At 32.7% G+C, this 23,642-nt stretch overlaps 1 protein-coding gene across 1 annotated transcript; it reads right to left on the minus strand.

Moving 5' to 3' along the window:
* Positions 1-1,339: 1,339 nt before the first annotated feature.
* LOC107870573 (BURP domain-containing protein BNM2A) lies at positions 1,340-3,362 on the minus strand. The gene is made up of 2 exons (XM_016717142.2): positions 3,193-3,362; positions 1,340-2,792 (listed from the first exon to the last, which is right to left on the minus strand). Exons 1-2 carry the CDS (start codon positions 3,238-3,240, stop codon positions 1,623-1,625), a joined length of 1,218 nt encoding a protein of 405 aa, XP_016572628.2. The 5' UTR covers positions 3,241-3,362; the 3' UTR covers positions 1,340-1,622.
* Positions 3,363-23,642: the final 20,280 nt, after the last annotated feature.

Raw genomic sequence — 23,642 nt, forward strand, 5'->3', positions numbered from 1 at the left:
GGAGGAAATTAGTAAAAGGCAAGATTTCATGAAGACAAAATTAAAAAATTAATATTCTCTACATGGACATATGAATATGACACTTCAATCTGGCTAACAAAACATCTTATCATACATATGAATATATCTGATATGGACGTGCTAACGATATGAATCCCCAATTAAAGAATCCATACAAATCCTTGATTGAAAGAAAATCCTTTGGGTTTTCCTTTTAAGATAAAAGAAGCAGCAAAAGAAAAAGACTATATAAAGGCATTGAAGATGGAAGAATACTCATGGAACTTCACAGAAAACTATCATTCTGTCTCATTTTTGAGTCTTCATAAAGCTTTGTAATTCTCTCAGTTTACAATAGTTACAAAAAGAAAAAGATTGAGTTAGTCCCTTAGTTATACGAGTCGATGTTGTGTCACAAGATCTAGATAACCATAGATTGAGATTCAGAACTTGTTTAATTCCACTGTAACTCATTCTTAACTCCAAGCTCTAAAGGAAAACCTTGCAATCCAAGGGGACTGGAATAGGCACCATATTGGTGATACAAACCAATATAAAATTCATTGTTCTTTGTTATATTTCAGTTTCTGCTTTCAGCTTAATTCTATTTTATTACGTATACTACTTGCAGGAGAACTAACTGACGAAGCCGATTAGTCGACTCAGAATAGTTTCTCCATTCTTGAGGCAAGAGAAAGAGGAAGAAGTTCAAAAAGAATGGCTGGAGCAAATAGGAGAAGCTAGTTTTAACACAGACTTTTTCCAAATTGCTAATTGTTGAATTCCTTTGGACTTGTTGACTGAGCTGCCGCTGAACAGAAATATGGACGTGTCTTTTCTTTGCTTTGTTCATAAGAAGATAAACTATCTATACCTTGTACTTCCTCGGTCACAATTAATTTGATGTAGTTTGATTGGATACAGAGTTTAAGAAAAAAAAAATATTTTTGAATCTTGTGTAATGTAATTCATAGATATTTTGGGGGCGAGATCATTTTATTAAATGTAAAATTGAATCATTTTATTAAATGTAAAATTGATATTTTAAAGTTAAAATATTACTAAAGGTAGAAATGTATAAAATAAAAATTTAAATCGACTAAAAAAGAAAGTAAATCATATAAATTAGACCGGAGTGATTATTTTAAAAGCACACGAGTTTAGCTAAAACTTCTGAGCATTTTCAATTTTTCAAAACCCAGTATATCTAAAAATTTTGTTTTAATCTAAACAAGCAAACTATTCGTAATTTAAAGGAAGTCATAATTTACATAGACTTCTCTTATTTGCTCTGTAGCCTTGTTTTCCCCTTTTTTGCATAAAACACTTGTGCACACAATTTTAGTACCTAAAAACACATATTATTTATTTATGATCATCAAAAACTAACATACTCAACAGAGGTTTACTAGAAAAACAGAATAACCAACTAGGGTTTTCGCAAAACTTAATTAATACACACAAAACTAAACAAAGATAGTTGGCATAGATAGAGTCTATCTCCAGTAGCCATCGGAGTAGATCTCCACCAAAAAAAAAGAACACCCTGAACTAAAACACGTTATTTTTCGTCTAGACGCATAAGCAACAAAGAACATAGTGCATCTAGCTGCTCTGATGCTTCAAAGTTCTTCCACTGGCAGTATTGGTTTTGGAAGCCACACAAGATCATTACTTGATGTGAAAAAGTGACAGACAGGTGATGTTCCTGGTAATATACCGAGTGTTAGGAGAGATTCATGAGATGGATTCCATTCCGAGGTATCCAAATGACAAACAGCAATTGCTTCCACCATTATATCACCAGTTGCAGCATACCCTAAAGAAACCTTGAACAGTTTGACTTTGCTAACTGTGTTATGACAGTATAAAATGGCCGTGTGAGCGTAAGGTAGGACATGACACGCCACCATCTTAGGAGCTGCAACTTCCTGCGGAGCAGCCAAAATAGTATAGTTTTGAGGACGAATCAAGTCTTTTGAAAAATAAGTTTTGGTGGATAAAGCTTCGACTTGGGTTTTTCCACCCATGATTCCTTGCACATAATTGAGCATTGCCTCCGCAGATGTAGCACAGTACTTTGTCTCTCCCTTTATGGGTGAATCTTCGCATACTCTCAGCGTATCTTCCATGGATTTAGCTTGTGGAGAATTTTTAGACAAAGAGAAACGTTGAAGTACGTTTGGGAGTTCCTTCGAAGAGAAGGGAATGGAATCGGCTGCTTCTTTGGGAAAGAAATATCGAGAATTAGAAGGTGAAGAAATTAATTTCTTTCTTTTTTGAAAGGAGATGGTTTTCGTTTTCCCTATTTTAAGATCATCCATAAGGAAGAAAAATGATGAATGGATATGTTCATTCTCTTTTTTCACTTGCTCATCATTGTCTTCATTACCTTTCTGTTTATGCAACAACCAGTTTTCGGAATTGGAAATCTCTTGTTGATGATTGTCTTCAGCTCCCTGTTTATGCCAACTACGAAACATGTCTCCAAAACCGAAAATCTCTTCCTGATGATTGTCTTCAGCACCAACATTATATTTGAAACGTTTCCACGGGTTTCCAAAACCAGAAATCTCATGCTGATGATTGTCCTCAGCTCCCTCATTATATTTGAAACGCTTCCACGGGTTTCCAAAACCAGAAATCTCATGCTGATGATTGTCTTCTGCTTCCTGAAACGGGTATCCGGAACCATAAATCTCTTTTAATGCTTGTTGATGGTTGTATTCAGAAATAAAGAGAGATTCAGAATTTCCTTCAACCATTTTCCTAGCTTCTGTTGCATTAGCAACCTGCAAAATAAGGTGAGCAACATATATTTAGAATGCTCATAAATAGTTAGAATTTTTATATGATAAAAGTATGCGGAATGGACTTATTTTAAGTGTTCTAAACCAAAATAAATTTTAAACACTTTTTAGCATCTAAATAAAATAAAAAGACATTTTAAGCACTTAATTTTATATCAAATAACAAAAATAAGTCAAAAAAGTTTAAGCACTTATTTTAACATCAAACTAACAAAAATAAGTCAATCATACCTTATGGCTTATGACTTAAAAGTCATAAGCTATAAACTTATTTAATCAGGCTCTAAATAATACCAATGATAATATTGAATAAAATATTACTCCAAGCAAGCTTATATATAATTAATTAAGATGGAGGAAAATTGAAAGAAAATTAAATTACCAGCAAAATTAGGGAGAGAAGTACAAAAAAAACAAGCTTAAGACCCATTCTTCTTTTTTTTTTTTTTCTGTTGAGTTTATATGAAATTCTTGTGACATAATAGGGTCTATATGTAGTGTCGAAGTAACCTGTCAAAAAAAGAAAAAATATTTAAGGTGAAAATAATTGAAGGATCAAATTACTGTCGCCATGTGACGCTGGGCTGTTATTGCAAGTACAAATAATGGAGAAGCATTATTTTGCTCTCACAGTTTAAAAAAAAAAAAAAAGGATGGATGATGTAAATTTTTTTACACGAAATTTAAAGTGTATGAACGATAAATTTTGAAACATCAATTTATTTTTTTTAAAAGAAAATCTAAAAATAAGAAAAATAATACTACATTTATATATATCTAATTAAAGATGAATTTGTTTACCAAAAATAAAAAAATATTCCTACGTGTTTTTATTTTCACCATCATTTATCAGTTTACAATTTACATGTTCTGCTTCTCTAACATCAATTGAAACATTTAGCATCATACCTTCGGGAAGCAGTCACCATTGATGTTATTAAGAGTAACAAACTATTTTCAAAGTGCTAATCCAACATACAAAAATTATTTGCGATAATTCTTTCTACTTACAATCAAATTAAAGTGAAAACTCTTTTCATCATATTAGTATTGGAAAGATCATAACTTAAAGAATTTTTCATATAATTTTTAAACATTCAAATTTTATATTTGAATTAATGTAATTCAATTTAACTTTAAAAATTAATCAACTTCACTCTCATAAAGTAAAATGTGGTAAGTAAAAATAAACAATGAGGTAGCAGTTAGAGCTTAGGAAAGAGGAAGAAATGGGATAGAAAGAAATCAGAAGAGTTTTTGAAGGCAGAGAAGTGTAGGGAGAGAGGAAATTGAGCAGATGAGTATTTATTACCAAATACTCAGTTTAAAAAAAAATGACATATTTTTTTAGTCTGTTTAAAAAAGAATGATTCCTTTCCTTTTTTGACAATACTTTAATTTTAACTTTCTGCATGACATGTTTAGGACCACAAGATTAAAAGACATTTTGGTACATTTGACACAACTTTAATTTAAGGCCACAAGATTCAAAAATCTTCTTTATTTTTTTAAACTTTATGTCAAATCAAAGTAGGTCATTCTTTTTTAAACGGAGAAAATAACAATTACTAAAAATAATTTATCATTTAAAGAAAATAAATTAATATTTCAAAATTTACCTTTAATAGGCTTTAATTTACAGGACGATATGAAAAAAAGTTTACATTATCAGTGAATTTTAGTTAATCTCAATAATATATCCATGGATTATCATAAGAAATCTAAATATATTATCCATCCACATATATATTTTGTTAAAAACATCCTTTGATTAATTTTAACTTATATGTCCTTAGTTAACTATATGAATTTCACATCACATTGTATTACTGGGCCAGTTTTAAATTTTGATCCCAATTAATAAAGGAAAAATTTCAGAAATAGCAATTGTAGAGTCATAATTATAACTTTTATAGTAACAGTTTTAAAATTACGAAAAATAGCAATATGTATTTTGTATTTTAGTAAAAAGTTGCTATAAAAATACATATACAAATATGTTAAAACGTTTCTTATTAAACTATAATTAGTTAGAGCAAATTATGGGATTAAACTGTTCCTTATTTTAAGCAACATTCAATTAATAGATACCTTTACCATTAATGACTCTTTTTTTTTTTTTTTTACTTTAACCATTAATAAATAATTTGAAATTCAAAACTCGATTTCCATATACATCTGGTAAAAGCAGTTTAAAAAAAAAATTGAGAGATTGGAATATCAGTGATGAACTCTGTATTTTACTAAGAATATGTGAATAATCAACTCAACGATTACAGGTATGGTTAAATTTTATATATTGTAGTCTGAAATCTATAAGTTGTGGGTGAATTTTTTTTTTCTACTTTTTTTCTCAAATATCAAAGATTTTTTTTTAGTCATTTATGTATGAAACTAAACTAAACTAAATAATTTTTCATGGGAATTTTTTTTGGTTTGTGTATATACAAATTATTAACTGTATGCAGTACATATTATATAATTTAATTTGTATTTAATATTTTGTAGTGTTCTGGATCTTGACGATGGAAGCATACCTGTTCTCATTAAACATACTGGTAGTATGAACAACATTGGACAACAATATAAAGATTACATCAGTGATGCAATATTGTTGAGCATAAATGCTTCATACAATCAACTGCGCGAAGTACTAGCTTCGCACATGGATGTCGATTTGACATGCAAAAGCATTCAAATTGAATATCAGTTAACAGATATTGAAGGTAAAATACATATACGTAATGACATGGGTTTGAAGGTCTACATTATGCAGAAAAGGGATGTAAAGGCAATGAGTGTTTTGCCGTTGTACATAAATGTTTCAGAGAAGAAGAGTTTCAATGAATTCGTTAGTCCATCAATATGTAACGCTGTGAGTATGAATTTATCTATCACTGCGCGTAACGCTGTGAATACAAGTACTGAAAGAGCATTGATAGTTACTAATTCAGGAAAATGCTTTGATGTATTAGATATTGACGCGACTAAAGTAATTATCTCGGACCCACATCACAAACATATTGAGGTTGAACAAGTTTATATCTCGAAAAGGGTGTTAAAATCTGTGATGAAGGATTACACGATTCGAGAGAAGTTTCAATCCTGATCTGTTAGATCAAGTAAAACCTGGTAAGTTTGTCATATATGTAAAATTTGTTGTTTATTTCTTGTTAAATTTTATTACAGCATATGTATTTAAAAAATACATATAGATTATTTTTTTGTACATGTTGTAAATTACATTACACCATTTTTTTTGCAGTTACACATTAATATGCAAATCATGTAATTGTGATTTTTTATTTCGTTCATCTGATGTCAACAAATCAGGAATGTTTTGTGTTAGAGAATTCTTACCCGAACACACATGTCCGATAAAGGATAAGATTTATCCTAAGTTTCATGCTACTAGTAAGTTGATTGAAGGTATGGTGAAACAAAAGTTTAAAAACCACAAAAGAAAGTACAGTGCGACTGAAATCAGAAGTGACATGAAGGAAGACCTTGGTATGGATTTGGAGTTTTAGATCTTGATGCTGCACTTTACTTTGAAAAGCCAACTGCTATTACTGAAGCTAGCAGTGATGAAGAAAAGTCCTATTATAAGCACTGGGATCGATCTAACAGATTAGGCCTAATGTTCATGCGAATGAATATTGCGGGCAACATTAAGACTACTCTTCCCAAAATTGAAAGTGCGAAAAAACTTTTGAAACTTGTGGAAGAGTCTTCCCAAACTGCTGATAAGTCTCTTTCTGGGACATTAATGGGTACTTTGACCACCATGAAGTTTGATGGTTCACGTACTATGCATGAGCATGTCGTTGAAATGACAAACATAGTAACAAGACTTAAGTCATTGGGAATGGAAGTAGAATAGAATTTCCTTGTACAGTTCATTATCAACTCATTACCGTTTGAGTATGGTCCTTTCCAAATGAACTACAATACCATGAAAGACAAATTGAATGATGATAACAGGTTCTGACTTAGATAAAGTATTCTAAGTATTATCGTTGGACCCATTATGTATTTGAAAGGTTATGTTAGGTAATAGACTAATATTGTAGTACATGGAAGGAACTATGTCAAGTAAAGGGACATACAACCGCCATGACTCATTTTAGTTGATTTATTTAACGATGAAAAATGATGTTGGATTTAACGTTAATAGTGCACATGATTGACGTACCTATTAAACCATTAAATTAACACTGTGTGTGCCTAGTGGAAAAATGTAAATTTCTATGGCCCACATAATTTATTTATTTATTGGTTTAATAATAATTGAATAAGTTAAATCCTTAATCTATATGGAAAGTTACTTAGTAGGATAATTACTGATTCCTAGTAGGATTGTATCCACAATTACTGACTCCTAGTAGGATAATGATTGTATCCTCCAATCACGTTGATGGAACGTGAAAACATAACTAACTATTCCCATTATAAAAGGGGTCCTCTCTCTGCCAAAAGAAGAATAAGCTCCATCACAATTATTCTGAAAGTAAGGTAAAGAGAGAGAAACAATTCAGTGCTTCTGCTATTACATTTTTGCTTCCGCTAAAATCATGGAGAATTCAGGTAAGTAATTCTTTATTGAATTACTGTTATTATGTGTATGTGAAAATCATTAAGTTCAACATTCCTGAATAATACAAACGATTATGAATAAGATTGTTTATATATAAGATTGTTTAAGTTTATACAATCCGTTTTATGCTTATATTTATGGCCACCGTAGTTCCACTAAATAATATACATTTGTACATGGAGGCTAAAGCCAAAACCTCCCACACAAATTAATTAAGTAGGATTCAATAAAATTATTTGTTGCTCATTGAATTTCGCAATAAGAAATTAATTGATACGTCCTAATCTCCTATGCCTTATCTTTTCCACGTTTTTGGACTTTCCTTCCTTCTGTCACTTCATTATTCAAATTGAAACCAAAAAGAATTTTTAAAATGATGAACCACTGGAATAACAATGTTTTGCAGAAATTCCTTGCACTAAAATTAAAGCAATACCCTAACTGGTTGAGATAAGGGAGGGCATTTCTTATGGTTAAGTTAGGATTGGTCATAAATATCAAAAAACCTAAGAATCTAATGGACCAAACTAATTTGATCTTTCAGTTCGGGTACCACACAGAACTTTTAAGGGAAAAAATATATAAAGTAGCATATTTAATATTAAATTATAAAAAATAATACTTTTATCAAATTACATTTTGTAGCATATGTATTTGTATTTTTATAGCAACAGTTTGCAAGAATACAAAATACATATTGATTATAAGGGCAGTAAAAATCTTATGTATTTGTATTTTTGTAGCAACATTTTGTAAAAGTACAAAATACAACTTGCTATATTATGTAATTACGAAACTATTGCTATAAAACTCATAATTAAGGGGATAAAAATGTTATTTCTGAATTTTGCCCAACTTTTAATGTGAGCTACCAAATACAAACAATTTTACATGTCTTTATACAAAATTTAATTAATTTAAATCATAGAATAATAGGACTACGCTTTTCAAAACGTCAGTTATATATATACTTTAATATTAAGTATGCTAGATAAATATGAATTGTTTATTTTGGAACTGTGTTTTATTTATAAATTATCAAGAAATAGAAGTGGTGTGAAAAAAGGCACTCCCTCCATTTTTTTTTTTTGAAACTCCAGGAAAATCATATTTTTGTGATTTTATTTTATTATTTCCTATTCTTTATTTTGGTTATGTTATCCATCCCTTTATTTATTATCCTTTATCTTGAGCCGGGGGTCTATAAAAAACAACCTCTCTACTTTTTCGGAGGTAGCGATATGGACTGCGTACATCTTACCCTCTCCAAACCCCACGTTGTGGGAATACACAGGGTTTGTTGTTGTTGTTGTAAACTCCAAGAAAATTCGCAGCCGCTACAATCTCTGCCCTTTGGGTGAGCACTTTGTGGTGAGCACTTTGTGCGTACTGGGTAAACTCCTCACTGTGTAAATCCCTCGTAAACTATACAGGAGATGTAAACCGCACTAGGTAAACCCCATGCGACGAGTTAGATTGAGTAGACATTAGAAAGTATTGATACCACGACCTCCGTTTTAGAAATTACCCCTCAAACCAACTCAATCACATCAAAGGAGCCCTCCATTTCATTTTATTTGTCTTCAATCTTATTAAAATAGAAGTATACAATGATAAACGAATATTAAAATAGTTTATTTCGGATGAGTGGGAGATCTTCTCTATATATAGTAGAGTGAAAATAATTCATTGTCTGGACAAAATTGAGAAGCATTATTGTACTTTCACAGGAGAAATCATCAGCTACTGTCTAACCACGTTTAGTTCTTATAAACAGAAAAGGTCCCATGTACTATCATAAGAATTAAGATGTATTGATGTACTCTTTGTGTGTGCTTGGTATGATGAAAATGTTTTTTTCAAAAATATTTTTTTGTTTTTTCTTATTTAGTTGTAGTAAAATCTTGGAACAATATTTTTTAAAAGGACTCATTTTCCTCTATTTGAGGGAAAATGACTTCCCTCATGGACCAAGAAAAGTTATTTTCTGGAAAATAACAAATATGACTTCTACCCCCACCCCTACCTCTTTACTCCACCCCAACAATACTCATATTCACATTACTCAAAAAATAATTTTCACAGTGCTTTGTTTCAATTTTTTACGGTTTGAAATAAAAATAGGGAAAAGGGGAATTTTTTCTTTTTTCAATGTTCGTTGAATGTACTGTTATTTCCATATGCATAGAAGAAGACTTACCTATGTTACTTTTGCTAATTGCATATTCCATTCTGTCGTCAATGTAGGTTGTTTCACAAGGTTGAATAAACTTGTCGTTCTGTTATATTTCTATTAATTGTAGTATCTTGAGATTGTCTTGACAAAATGTTGAAAAGTGTCTCCTATATTTGCTAATTAGTAGTTTCTTAAATTTTAGTGACTTTTAATATTTTAGTATTCGATATTAATATTATTTGCTATGCTTAAATTAGTTCGTACAAATTGTTGAGTTGCTAAGACAGTGATATACTAGTTAACAGTTAGTAGTATTTTTTAAAAAATATTTTTTTACTCACCAACTAAACACTAGAAAATATTTTTTTGAAAAATATTTTCTACTCATCAACCAAACACCATAAAATATTTTTCGAAAAATATTTCTCACTCACTAACCAAACATGAGAAAAGAAGTAGAAAACCAACTTATTTTCCAGAAAAACTTTTTCCAGGAAAACATTTTCTATGAAAAATATTACCAAATACACCCTCTATCTACCTTTTTACTAAAATTTCTGTCATGTCCCAAATTCACCCCTAGACGTGACTGGCTCCCGCTAACACCACTTTCCGGGAGAACTAATTTCTCATATATTTAAAATATCTATAGACACTGAGATAAAAATATAAACAACTCCAAATACATGAAATAACCATTATCGCAAGGTAATTATCCAACAAGATATCGCATAACGATTTATGAAAACAACGGTAGTTTAGATAACAGATTTCTAACCCAAACCCCACACTAGACCATAGAGCATCTAAACAAGTTACATGAGTTCAGCATTCGGACATACAAATCCAACGAAAAGAAATATAATCTAAAAATGACTAGAGTTGGATGACTACCTCGATGAATAATGCAAAGGTTCACCTCAACAATAGAATCCACAAGTAAAGACCATCAGCCATAAGTCTCTCTCCGCAACTGTATATGCAGATATGCAAGTAAGGAGTGAGCTCTATATAAATATAACCTAGTAAGATCCTTGAGCTGCTACTTTAATACACCTGGAACAAGTGTTAGAAAATACAAGGCACAACCAAAATACATAAATTATATGCACACAGTGTCTCTTATAAGGTAATGCTCAACAAGATGCAAATGGAAGTTTAAAATCCACTTTGTAACTCAACTCAATCAACTCTCACGTCGTGTCATAAACGGCAGTGAAGGTGATCAACCTAGCACCCCGACAAGTCCACGACAGCATATATAATGCCCCAAAAGTCTACTACGGCAGCATGTACAAGCCTCTAACATATTAGGGCAACATAAATAATGTCCCTAACATATTACGGTAGCTATGTATGTCTCTAGAGACTGTAGCGGCAACGAAGAAAATATGTTCAACGCCTCAACATTACCTTACATATCACCACTGAGTAATTCTCACGACACCTCGCAAATTATCTATCCACAGCCAGTCAAATGCCACAATTCTACCAAGTTCACGCTTGTCCCAACACATGGACTGGGCAGAAAAATATAATTTTTATAAATCAGATTTGAAAAGCAAGCATCAAAACTTAAAGTCCCACTTACCTCACTAATGATAAATTCCCCAACTTTGCAATGTGTAGAACAGCAACCAACAACAACCAAGGGGATCAATCTTAATAAGATATTAAATAACAACATCAATTATGCTATTCGGGATCACGTCTCAATATCCGTAACATTTAACTTTAGGGCTAAGTCTAAATATCTCACATCTTAACCTATGAATTAAGGATAATCTAATAAGGAAAAGCTGCCGAAATAGAAATTTCAAATTAATAACTAATGATTTCTAACCCATAATGCCAATAACTTCATTGCTTTTATTTTTACTACTAAGAAATGATATTGCACGTGATTGGATTCAGGTAAATCTACCTGTACTTTAATTTGGATTACAAACTTGATTTTTTTCCTAAATTACAAAACAGAATGATCAAATCTCATATACTGCTATTGTTTTTGCAAGCCATCATCCAGTAATTACACTCACGTAAGTCCTATACAAGGAAAAGTTAGAAAATAATTCTTTTTTTTTTGGCCAGGCTAACTGTAATAACAGTAAATAGTCAATGATTTCTCTCATCACCCACCAACCATTGCCTTAACATGTTTACTCCTCGTTGAAACTAAAACGTGAAAACTAAACAAGGGGAGTGAGTGTGGACCACTCTCTTTACATTCTCCCTAATTAATATTAGTAATATGGCCAAATTAACCATCTACCCTTCATTAAAAATTTGGGTTATTACACTCTTTCCCACTTAAAATAACGTTCGTTCTCGAACAAATATAGAATCATACCTGAAGTGTCAAATAAGTGAGGTTATCTAACTCGCATCTCCTCCCCGGAATCCTAAGTAGCCTCCTCAGTTGGATGATTATGCCATAATATCATAAATGAAGCTATCTTTTTCAATCTTAGCATTTGCACCTGTCTATCAAGAATAGCTATAAGACTTTACTCATAAGTTAGATTCTCATCAAGCTCTACATCCTCTGGTTGGATCTTATGACTATCATCACGAACATATCGTCTAAGCATTGACACATGAAACACAGGATGAACTGCAGATATTCTTGGAGGTAAAGCAAGCCTATATTCCACCAATCCAATTTGGTCAAAAATCTCATAAGGACCAATGTATCTATGACTTAGCTTACTTTTTCGGCCAAATCTCATAACTCCTTTCATGGGAGAGACTTTCAAAAAATACTTTTTCCCTCTTTTCAAACTCTAAATCACAAACCCTTTTATATACATAGGATTTATGCCTGCTCTGTGATGTCTTAAGTCGGTTCCGTATCATTGCAACTTTCTCAAATGCTTGCTGAACTAAATTTGGACCCAATAATTGCACTTCGCCGAGCTCAAGCCAACCAACTGGTGAACGACACTTGCGACCATATAGAGCCTTATATGGTGCCATTTGGATGCTCGACTGGTAGTAATTATTATAAGAAAACTCTACTAAAGGCAACTGGTCATCCCAATGGCCACCAAAGTCAATAGCGCAAACTCTAAGTATGTTCTCCAAGATCTGAATAACTAGTTTAGACTGCCTGTCGATGTGCGGATGAAAAGCTATACTCAACTCAACTTGCGAACCCAATGATTTCTGAAAGGATCTCCAGAACTCAGCAGTGAACTATGTACCTCGATCAGAAATGATTGAGATAAGTTACCATGAAGCCAAACTATCTCCCGAAGGTAAATTTCTGCTAACTGCTTTGCGCTATAAGTAACCCGAATTGGTATGAAATGGGCAAATTTTGTAAGTCTATCCACTATCACCCAAACTGAGTCGTGATTAGTAAAAATATTTGGTAACCCAAACAAAAAAATCCATAGTAATCCTTTCCCACTTCCACTCTGGAATAATTAACTTTTGCATCTTCCACCGGGTTTTTGTTGTTCATACTTAACCTGCTGACAATTTAAACAACTAGTTACATATTTTAAAATATCAACTTTCATACCTTTCCACTAGTACAATCCGTACAAGTGTTGATACATTTTTGTAGCACCAGGATGGATAGAGTAACGCGAGCTATGAGCCTCATCAAGAATTAGCTGTCTCACATCTCCCACAATGGGAACACACATTCTTTCATGACGAAGCAACACACCTTCACCATCGATTGTGAAAAACTTAACACCACGATTCTATACTCGATCTTGAAGCCTAATAAGGTAGGGATCATTATATTGGCGAGTCTTAACTTGTATAGCTAAGGATGACTAAACCACCATAACTACAAGTAACTTTCCAGGCACTGTATGATCAATTCGAACAATTTGATCAGCTAAAAACTGAATATCCATAACCATAGGTCGCCTTTCGACAACAAATTGGGCCAAGCTGCCCATAGACTTCCTACTCAAAGCGTCTGCTACTACATTCGCCTTTCCAGGATGATGTAAAATAGTGAGATCATAATTTGTAAGTAACTCTAACCACCGTCGTCTCAGATTCAGATCTCTTTGCTTGAATAAGTAATGCAGACTCTTGTGATCAGTATAGATTTCACACGGCTTACCATAAAGATAATGATGCCAGACTTGAGTGGAAATACAACCGCGACTAATTCTAAGTCATGAGTCAGATAATTTTTCTTATGGACCTTTAACTATCGAGAAATATATGCCACCACTTTATCATTCTACATTAAAATACAACCTAATCCAATGCGAGACGCATCACAAAAAATAGTGAAACCAACCTCAGCAGTAGGTAAGGTCAAAATCAGAGCTGAAATCAATGTTGTCTTTAATTTCTGAAAACTTTCTTCACATTCATCTGACCATTGAAAAACCACATCCTTTTAAGTTAAGCGCATCAATGGAGAAGCTACCTTAGAGAAGCCCTCTACAAACCTCCTATAATAATTATCTAGCCCTAATACCATTACCCTGTCTCTGCGTCTGCTGTAGCTGACCCTGTTTAGCTGGATAACTATTTTTTGGAGATTGGCCCATTGACTCTGACTGCGTAGGCCTAGAATTTCCATGATCAAACCCACTCTTGCTCCTAGATGGAGAACCACTAAACCCACCTAAGTTATGTGCCTTCTTATTTTCTCGATTAATCCTTTCCATCTCATAATAGGACTCAAAATAAAGATTAGTGTCAAATACTTCAGAATAGGACCCATTACGCATATTGTGTATCACTAGACTATGATAACGAGCCTCAATTCCATCCACAAATCGTCTTACTTTCTCCCTCTGATTTGGAACTAAAGATGGAACATACCTGGAAAACTCAGTAAACTTAGCTTCGTACTTAGTGACTATCATGGAGCCATGTCGTAACTCATTAAACTGGCATCTCATGTCATCTTGTTTGCTTAAGGGAATAATTTTTTCCAAGGAAATAGCTAAAATATCTGACAAAGTGATCGGTGGTATCCCTATTTTTCTACCCATTAAAATGGAAGTCCACATGCCTCGGGAGCCTTGAGAATAGAAAAGTGGTAATGTAATACCCCGATCATTTCTTAAGCCTAAATCTATCTTTTGAGTGAATATGGATGACTTAAAAATTGATTGTTACTTATATCATGTTGTATTTCCCTAAATTCTACTCTGAATCTTGTGGATAATTGGATTATCTTTCCATCGACATAAGATTCACCCAAATCGAACACCCGGTGAGGAAGTTAGAGCCATTTTGTAATTCCCCGAGACTTTAACCAATAGTGCAACCATGAATCAATCTCTTGAGAAATAAATTATAGTGGTTTGGTTGTTTTCTAATCAATTATGGTGTATATTAAGGCCTTAAAGATGTCCTAACGATTGGGAGAATGAAAACATTCCTTACCGATTGAGTTCTGGGGAAGGATATTGGTATAGTCAACTTCAAACAAGCATATCTCTCATTGTACTTGAAATTTTTGAGGTCATAACCTATCAACAGATAGATAATTGAACTATCTTTCTAACTATACTAATTTCGCTAAAATTCAATATCTGAGCAAAGAGTTATGCCCATTTTACTCCAACATAGTCAAGCTGGAAAACGGTGACGACGGTTCTGATGGGCTGTCACATTTCTGACGCCATTTCTAATGACGTCGTCACTTTTTACAGACATTTCTGATGATGTCGTCAGCCTTAGGTAGAAAATAAAAAATTTGATCCTTTTGTGACGATATTTCGTGACGGCCTATCATGGGTCTGACGGCCTATCACGGATGCCGTAAATAATTTTTTTTCAGCAATTAAGGGGCATTTTTAAAAGGGTATCTTGGTCTTTTCCACCCATTTTGACCCTCTATATATATCCAAGTAAAGAAAAAAACTTCATTCTTCTTCCATTTCATCAAGAATACTAGGGTTTCTCTCTCAAAAATCTAATCCAAATTTCCCAAGAACACTAAGAATCCAACCATACATTTTATAAATTGATTCAAGATTCAAGGTACCCAAGTCCAAAACATCAAGAGCCATAACTCAAGTAGTGGAAAAGGAGTCTATAACAAGTTTCTTCATTCAAATCCATAATCAAGGTATGCGAGGTTTGAACAAGAACACTTCTTTCGTTCTTGTGCCCAAAGATTTAATTTCTACTATTGAAATCCATGATTTTGCAAAGTGGGTTTACACCCAAATTACTTTATTAATGATTTATGATATTGGAGCTATTCAAGATCGATAAACATGACTATTTCATCATTTTATTTCTTAAATTGAGAACTTATGCCATGAGTTGAATATTATTATTATGAGTTGATGATCTTCGAATGATTTGAGATTAGAGTCATGATTTAAGCTTTTCTATGAAATTTTTTATTATTGAATATATATATATATATATATATATATTGATATTTGAGCTTGAGAGTCAAGAATGAGTTCTATGATGTTTTCTTGAAGTTTTTGATACATGATTATTTACAACTTCCAAATTATGACTTGATATTTAATATTGTGAATTTCATGTTCTAACATGAGTTGGTATTTCAAGTTCTTTCAAGACATGTATCAAGCTTTAAGCTTCCTTATGACAAATTAGATCATTGAGTGTATTGATTTATAAGATTCAGTTGTTATAATAAGTCTTAATATTTCCTCAAAGTTATTGATGTTGACATGACTAAATGAATTGATACATCTTGATGTTGACAAAGATTGTTTGATTTTGAGTCGAGTTAAGAATCTACAGTTGTATATGATTTACCGATAAGATATATATTTATTTTTTGGTCTTTATAATGGACCCACGAATTAATATTGATTAAGGTGGATTTCCCAATGAGTTTTGAGCTGAGTCTGGGAGGAGTATTTAGCACCGAGCGAAAAATATTGTATTTCTCCAAAACTACGTGCCACCGTAGGATTGATATTGATGATTGTGGGCTAGAGGCAGAGTATGGGATTGTGATTGAGAAATTGAGGTTGTACTCTTTGGCAAGAGTACGACACCCCTGCAAATGTGGGGTTCTCTCCTTAGGAGGGCAAAACGTTGGAATTCATGCGGCTCACATGGTGTAGTTATGTCGGTTATAAAAAACTCCCAAGTCCATAAGAGTTCAAGTTTCATGAGTTACCGAGTCACTTTAAATCATGATTTAAAGAGTTTGAGTTAAGTATAATGATTTATGAGATTTATAATGCTTGTATTACTATTGATGATTTACAAGGAATATGTTTCAGTTAATTCAAGTGAAGAAAGTTGTTATCGTCAGCATGTATGATTTTCATAATCATTTATGATATTATTTATAATGTTGCATTGCACCACCACATACTCAGTACATTCCTTAAAGTACTGACCCCCATATATTTCTATATGCTATAGTGCCTTATAATATAGGTACGAGTTATAGCACAGATACCACATTTAGTCAGTTCATAGCTTTCAATCAGCAGGTGATGAGTCCTTTTAATTCGAGGGCATGAGTTAGTTATACAGTTCGAGAAGTGTTGTATTTTTCTTACTTTAGTCGTATTAAGATTGGGTAGTTGGGATTCATGACCCATCTATCTGAAGTCAGAACTAGTAGAGGCTTCATAGACAGTCAGTAGAAGTTGATGTATTCAGTTTCAGTTTCATTTGTAAAAGTAGAGTTGTAATCTTGTAAAGTTTATGTTTATATTGATCAAGTTCAGAGAATCTCTATATTTTCGCTAACTTTATATACATTTAAGTATTTTATCCAGTTGTTTATAAGTTATGCCAGTAGGAGGGTTAGCTTAGGGTCACTTGCACCTCTAAGCACCGTGTGACGTCCCGGGATCCAAATATTCGGGGCATTATAGGTAAATTATACACCACAAGTCTCCTTCGGTCCCAAAGTAGTCAGTATCTTCTCACAGCGATCTAAAAACTTTTGAGGCTCAACAGAAGATAGTGTAGCATTAAAATCCGGTGGCTTAAGATCCATGATTCTTAAGATCTTTGGGTTGCCTTATAGCTGCAATCGAATGATCAACTAGTTCAGGTGCCTTAAAAGTTGTAATATTCAACTAAACTTGTTCTTGTGTCTGTGAAGTAGCCTAAGGAGCTAGAGTTCGACCCTAATTAGGCATCAATGCCTCCAGTACATTCAACATTCTTACCACCACGTCTGTAGACAATGTAACAGTAGGTACAGTAATAGGTGCTGCAACTGGAGTACCTTGATCAACCTGGCCCTGGACTCACTCAGGAGCCACAACTTGGGGTTGGCCCCCACTTCTAACTCCATGCTGAGGACTGGTCTGTGCCCTAGTTCAAGGCCTGGTTGGATGTGACCCAACTCGGCCACCACCACAGGTAGGATCCTGTCAAGCACCACATGCAGCGGGTGTATTAGATTGACCAGCGGAGGAAGAACCACATCTTTTAACCATCTGCAAAAGAATATTTGAAGGTTAGACTAAATTTAACTTAACGCACGAACACTGAATACAAAAAAATGGGAACTTCCTAAATGTTTCGTAGCCTCAAGTTTATTAGTATGGGCGCCTACATACCCCTGAACAAGAATCTACTAAACACTACTCCATGACTCGGGACCTAAAGCCTAGGCTCTGATACCAACTTTGTCACGTCCCAAATTCACCCCTAGGTATGACTGGCTCCCGCTAACACTACTTTTCTGGAGAACCAATTCCTTATACATTCACAATGTCTATAGACACTGAGATAAAAATATAAACAACTGCAAATACATGAAATAACCATTATCACAAGGTAATTATCCAACAAGATATCACATAATGATTTACGAAAACAACGGTAGTTTAGATAACAAATCTCTAACCCAAACCCCACACTAGACCATGGAGCATCTAAACAAGTTACATGAGTTCAGCTTTCGGGAATACAAACCAAATGAAAAGAAATATAATCTAAAAATGACTAAAGCTTGATGACATCCTCTACGAATAATGCAAAGGTTCACCTCAGCAAAAAAATCCATAAGTAAAGACCATCAACCACAAGTCTCTCTCCATAATCGTATTTGCAGATATGCAAGTAAGGAGTGAGCTATATATAAATCTAACCTAGTAAGATCCTTGAACCTCTACTTTAATACCTCAGGAACAAGTGTTCTAAAATACAAGGCACAACCAAAATATATAAATTATATGCACACAGTGTCTGTTATAAGGATATGCTTAATAATATGCAAACGGAAGTTCAAAAACCACTCTGTAACTCAACTCAATCAACTCTCACGACTTGTCATAAACAACAGTGAAGGTGATTAACCTAGCACCCCAACAAGTCCATGATATCATATATAATGCCCCAAAACTCTACTACAACAGCATGTACAAGCCCCTAATATATTGTGACAACATAAATAATGCACCTAACATATTACAACAACTATGTATGCCCCTAAAGACTATAACGGAAGCGAAGAGAATATATTCAACGCCTCAACATCACCTCACATATCACCACTGAGTAATTCTCATGATAACTCACAAATTATCTATCCAATGCCTGTCACAAATCAGATTTGAAAAGCAAGCATCAAAGCTTAAAGTCTCACTTACCTCGCTAATGATAAAGTCCCCAACTTTACAACGTGTAGAACACCAACAAACAACGACCAATAGGATTAATCTAAATAAGATATTAAATAACAACATCAATTATGCTATTCCAGATCACGTCTTAATATCCTTAACTTTTAAGTTTAGGGATAAGTTTTAATATCTCACATCTTAACCCATGAATTAAGGATAATCTAATAAGGGAAAGCTGTCAAAATAGAAATTTTAAATTAATAACTAATGATTTCTAACCCATAATGCTAATAACCTTATTGCTTTTATTTCTACTACTAAGAAGCGATATTTCACGCGATTGGATTCAAGTAAATCTAGTTGTACTTTAATTTGGATTACAAACTTGAATTTTTTTCTAAATAACAAAACAAAATGAGAAAATCGCATATTTTGCTATTGTGTTTGCAAGCAATCATTCAGTAGCTACACTCATGTAAGTCCTATACAAGGAAAAGTAAAAAATAATTATTTTTTTCTTTGGCCATGCTAACTGTAATAACATTAAATAGCCAATGATTTCTCTCATCACCCACCAACCATTGCCTTAACATGTTTATTTTCTATTTGATGCTTTCTTAAAGTAATACAAGTTAGCAATAGAATGCCAAAAAACAAACTTCTGGGAGAATTGGTTGGAGCCGTTACTAGCACTGCTTCTTCTCTTCTTTTATTTTTTTCACTAATTAATCAACATTAATCAATACTTAATCCTTCATTCAGTAGCATACAAAGTGATTTCCATACCTGGGCAAAGAAACCTTCTTTTTTTTCCTCTTTTGCGTTGTTTCACCACCCAAAAGCCCCTCAACCGTTGTTTTGTTCATTAAGAAATAATGGAATTAAATACCCTAATATTTACTCCTTGTTGAAACTGTAACATGAAAACTAAACAAGGGAGTGGGTGTGGCCCACTCTTTTTAAATTCTCCTTAATTAATATTAATAATATGACCAAATTACTCATATACCCCTCACTAAAAATTTGGGTCATTACAATACCCCTCTTATTACATTTTTTGTTCACTTATGCCTATTGATTAATGAATAACACTAGGTTACACGTTTTTTAATTTCATGTGGCATTTCAATATTACTGGTCCAATCTTAAACTCTGAACCCAATTAAATAAATCCACCACCCTATTTTTCTAATTATCTTTTATCGAAGTTGACCTCCATAGGTTGATTTTTCAGCTCCAAGAAATGAGAAAATGTAGACCAACCACTGGAGGTCAATTTCTTTGTTTTTTCTAGAAAAAAATATATATTTTTTTATAAGGAATGACTATATTTTTAGATTTCTGTGCATGTGTTTGTGATTTCTTATCATGTAAAGCCTCAAATAAAGTCATCTGAATGTGGATATTCAATTTCCATAACGACATCAACCATTGCAGCAATAAGCAGGAACCTCCAATATGTGCATTTCATAATGACTTTTGTCTCAAGAAATGATGGTATAGTAGAATTTACAAATATATGATTTAATACCATTTTATAAAAGTAAATAAATGTGTTACCTTTCTAATATACAACAAGCGAGGTAGGTGACCAAGTCCATCAGTTATTGGGCTTAGCCTGCTTTAAAATATCTCCTCAATTTGTTTTTTTCTTCCTTGCTTCTTTAATTAAGAGACTTATTGAGATTTGTAATCTTTTGCAGAGAAAGATCTTGTTCCTCTCGAACTTTATTTATACATGCAATAAAGCTTGCCTTTACCTCTAATTTAATTCACTCTACATGTATTCGTGTACTGTTCTAGTTTAAATTTGTCCTTATAGCTTTTTGTTATCTCTTTAAAGTTTACAACATCATTTTTTACTTGTCCTAATTCTAATTATGTAGAATTTAGTTTCTCTTTCACCTCAAATGCTTTGGTTTGATCGCTAATGTCATATTATCTATGTTCCTTTTGGTCTTTTCTTCTACCTCATCTCATGATTCAAAACTGTGGCCTTTGATGATGCAATCTTCTCATTCTCATTTGCCAATTTGAAACTTGAGGTTTTTCATTTCTTTTTTTTTTATCGAAATGACAATATCCCCCATTGTATGAACATCTTCTCTTTTCAAAACCAATGGATTCAGCTTAGCAATTCTCAGTACAAGATACAACACTAACCATGATCACTACCCGAGGACATCAAAGTAACTAATGAAATACAAGAACACATCTTTAATCCAAATTAAACATTGTCACCATATAAAACTGAGATGACTATAAATTCATTGGCAAATACGAATGAAAATAACAATAGCTGATTTTTCTTTATTAGACAAAGTTGCATGATACATATGTTAGTGAAGGTAATATGTAATCACATTACCAAAATATGAGCCTATAGAAACAGTATGAAAATCATTGCCGGAAGACTCAAAACCATTGCACACATGCTATGGCAACAGGAGACATGGCCGACATACCAAATCGTGTTACCATAGCTACATGGCAATGGTCTTGCAAAAGTTTTATAAACGGTTGCTTAAGGAACACTTATTGCAATGGTTTTTTGAACCTCAGAAACGACTATTACATATCTCAATTTGAACAGATAAAACTATTGCATTTGATTTTCTACAATGGTTCTCTTGCCTTTGGAGCAACGAATTTGTTAGCTCAATTGCAGCGATTAAGGATAGTTTGCAACAGTTGTTTATTGTACATTGCAACAAAATTATTTATTCAAACAACAATTATTACAATTTTTCAACAGCTTTTTTGTATATGTTGCAACAAATATGATAACTCAATTGAGACAGTTTTAATTGTAATGGAAACGTGTTTTTCACTTTGATAAAAAGTGCTATTGCAACGATTATTTATTGCCTATAATAACAATTCCCATATGTTCCTATAATTGATAGCCCGTGTTTATAAAATGCTATTGTAATAGGTATATTTTACCTATCAGAACAATTCATATATTTTCCAATAGTATGTATAGTAATTATAAGTATTTTAATCATGAAATTGTTAATACCACAAAATTTGATAATCACTAAATGAAACAGATTTATTCTAATTCAAAGTAACCCATTCAAAATAACATCCGTCTTAGGCACAAAATATGTAAACAAAATATATGAGTCATAGTGTTATCCTCTATATAGACGTAAAATGTACAAGTCATAATGTCATCATCATAGGCACAATAAATTAGTCACAATACGATCCTTGAGAAAAATACACAGTACTTGGCACATGTTTCAACTGGATAACAAAATAAGACTTTATAATTATGTCAACACAAGAGTTGGTCATTATACATGAGCTTTGACCACTTTCAAGCAAATCTCAAAGGATGTCCTTATCCATGGTTTCATCATCACCACCCTGATTGTCTTTTCCCCTTATAAAAATTGATGTATAAAAGTTATGAACCAATTTTTATCATTTATCTACTAGTACATTAATTTTAGTCAAATAAAAGATAGACAATGAGATGCGGTGAAAGGATAAAGGCAATAAATTTCCTATGGTAAATAAAAGCATCACTACCAAGTCTAGGTTAACAGAAGCATTACAAAGTCTTAGACAAGGAAGTGAGGTGAAATGAGCAAATCAACATCTAGTCTACTAATGCATTACCAAGTCTAATACAAAGTAATGTGGTGATAGGATAAAACAAACATCTAGGCTACTGGAAACTTGGAGTCTAGTTAGAATGTTATAAGTAACAAAGTCATTGAGCTATAATTCTACCAAAATCCTGACTAAGAATCTATTTATATCTATTACTGCTCCACAAGTTAGAAAGTGAGATTGTTATTGCATTAGAAGTGTCAATGTCAAGTTCCTGCAATGATATATTAACGCATAAAACAACAAAAATACATTGTAACATACTATAAGTGGATTAATTTCAATTAAACATACTAGCAAATGCATTTTAGCATACTAGAAGTGTCATTGTGAATTAAACATACCAATAGATGCATTTAAATATACTATAAGTGTCCAGGTAAAGTACAAAACATGCCAAAACATACTAGAAGCTCAAGGTCAAGTGCACAACAACATATGTTCACTTTATCTGTCTTCCTTCCTTCAATACTTAACAGATGCATTACTAGATTTTTATTTTCCAGACGCATTACAAAGTCTTAATTTTGAACTTAACCTTATACTCTCAAATTTTGAAAAGCTCGTTAAGCTATTAAGTATTAATGTCCTTAACATTAACTAAACATATTCTAAATGAAGTCATACATATGGCGAACCAAATCAAAAACCACAATATTTGAGTATCAAAACCCAAACGGGTCACACCATGTGAATAGTAGTACCAAAACCAAAAGCCAAACAATATCATTTGATTATCAGTACCAAAATAAAAATATAACAATATTATTTGAATACCAAAGCCAAAACGTAAACCAAAATATTTGAATACCAATACCAAAATTAAAAACAGAAGCACACTATTTGAATGCCACAACAAAAACCAAAACCAGAACCCCTATAATTTAATACTAAAATCAAAACCATAATCCACACCA

The sequence above is a fragment of the Capsicum annuum genome, chromosome 5 (assembly GCF_002878395.1).
Source record: "Capsicum annuum cultivar UCD-10X-F1 chromosome 5, UCD10Xv1.1, whole genome shotgun sequence".
Taxonomy (NCBI): Eukaryota; Viridiplantae; Streptophyta; class Magnoliopsida; order Solanales; family Solanaceae; genus Capsicum; species Capsicum annuum.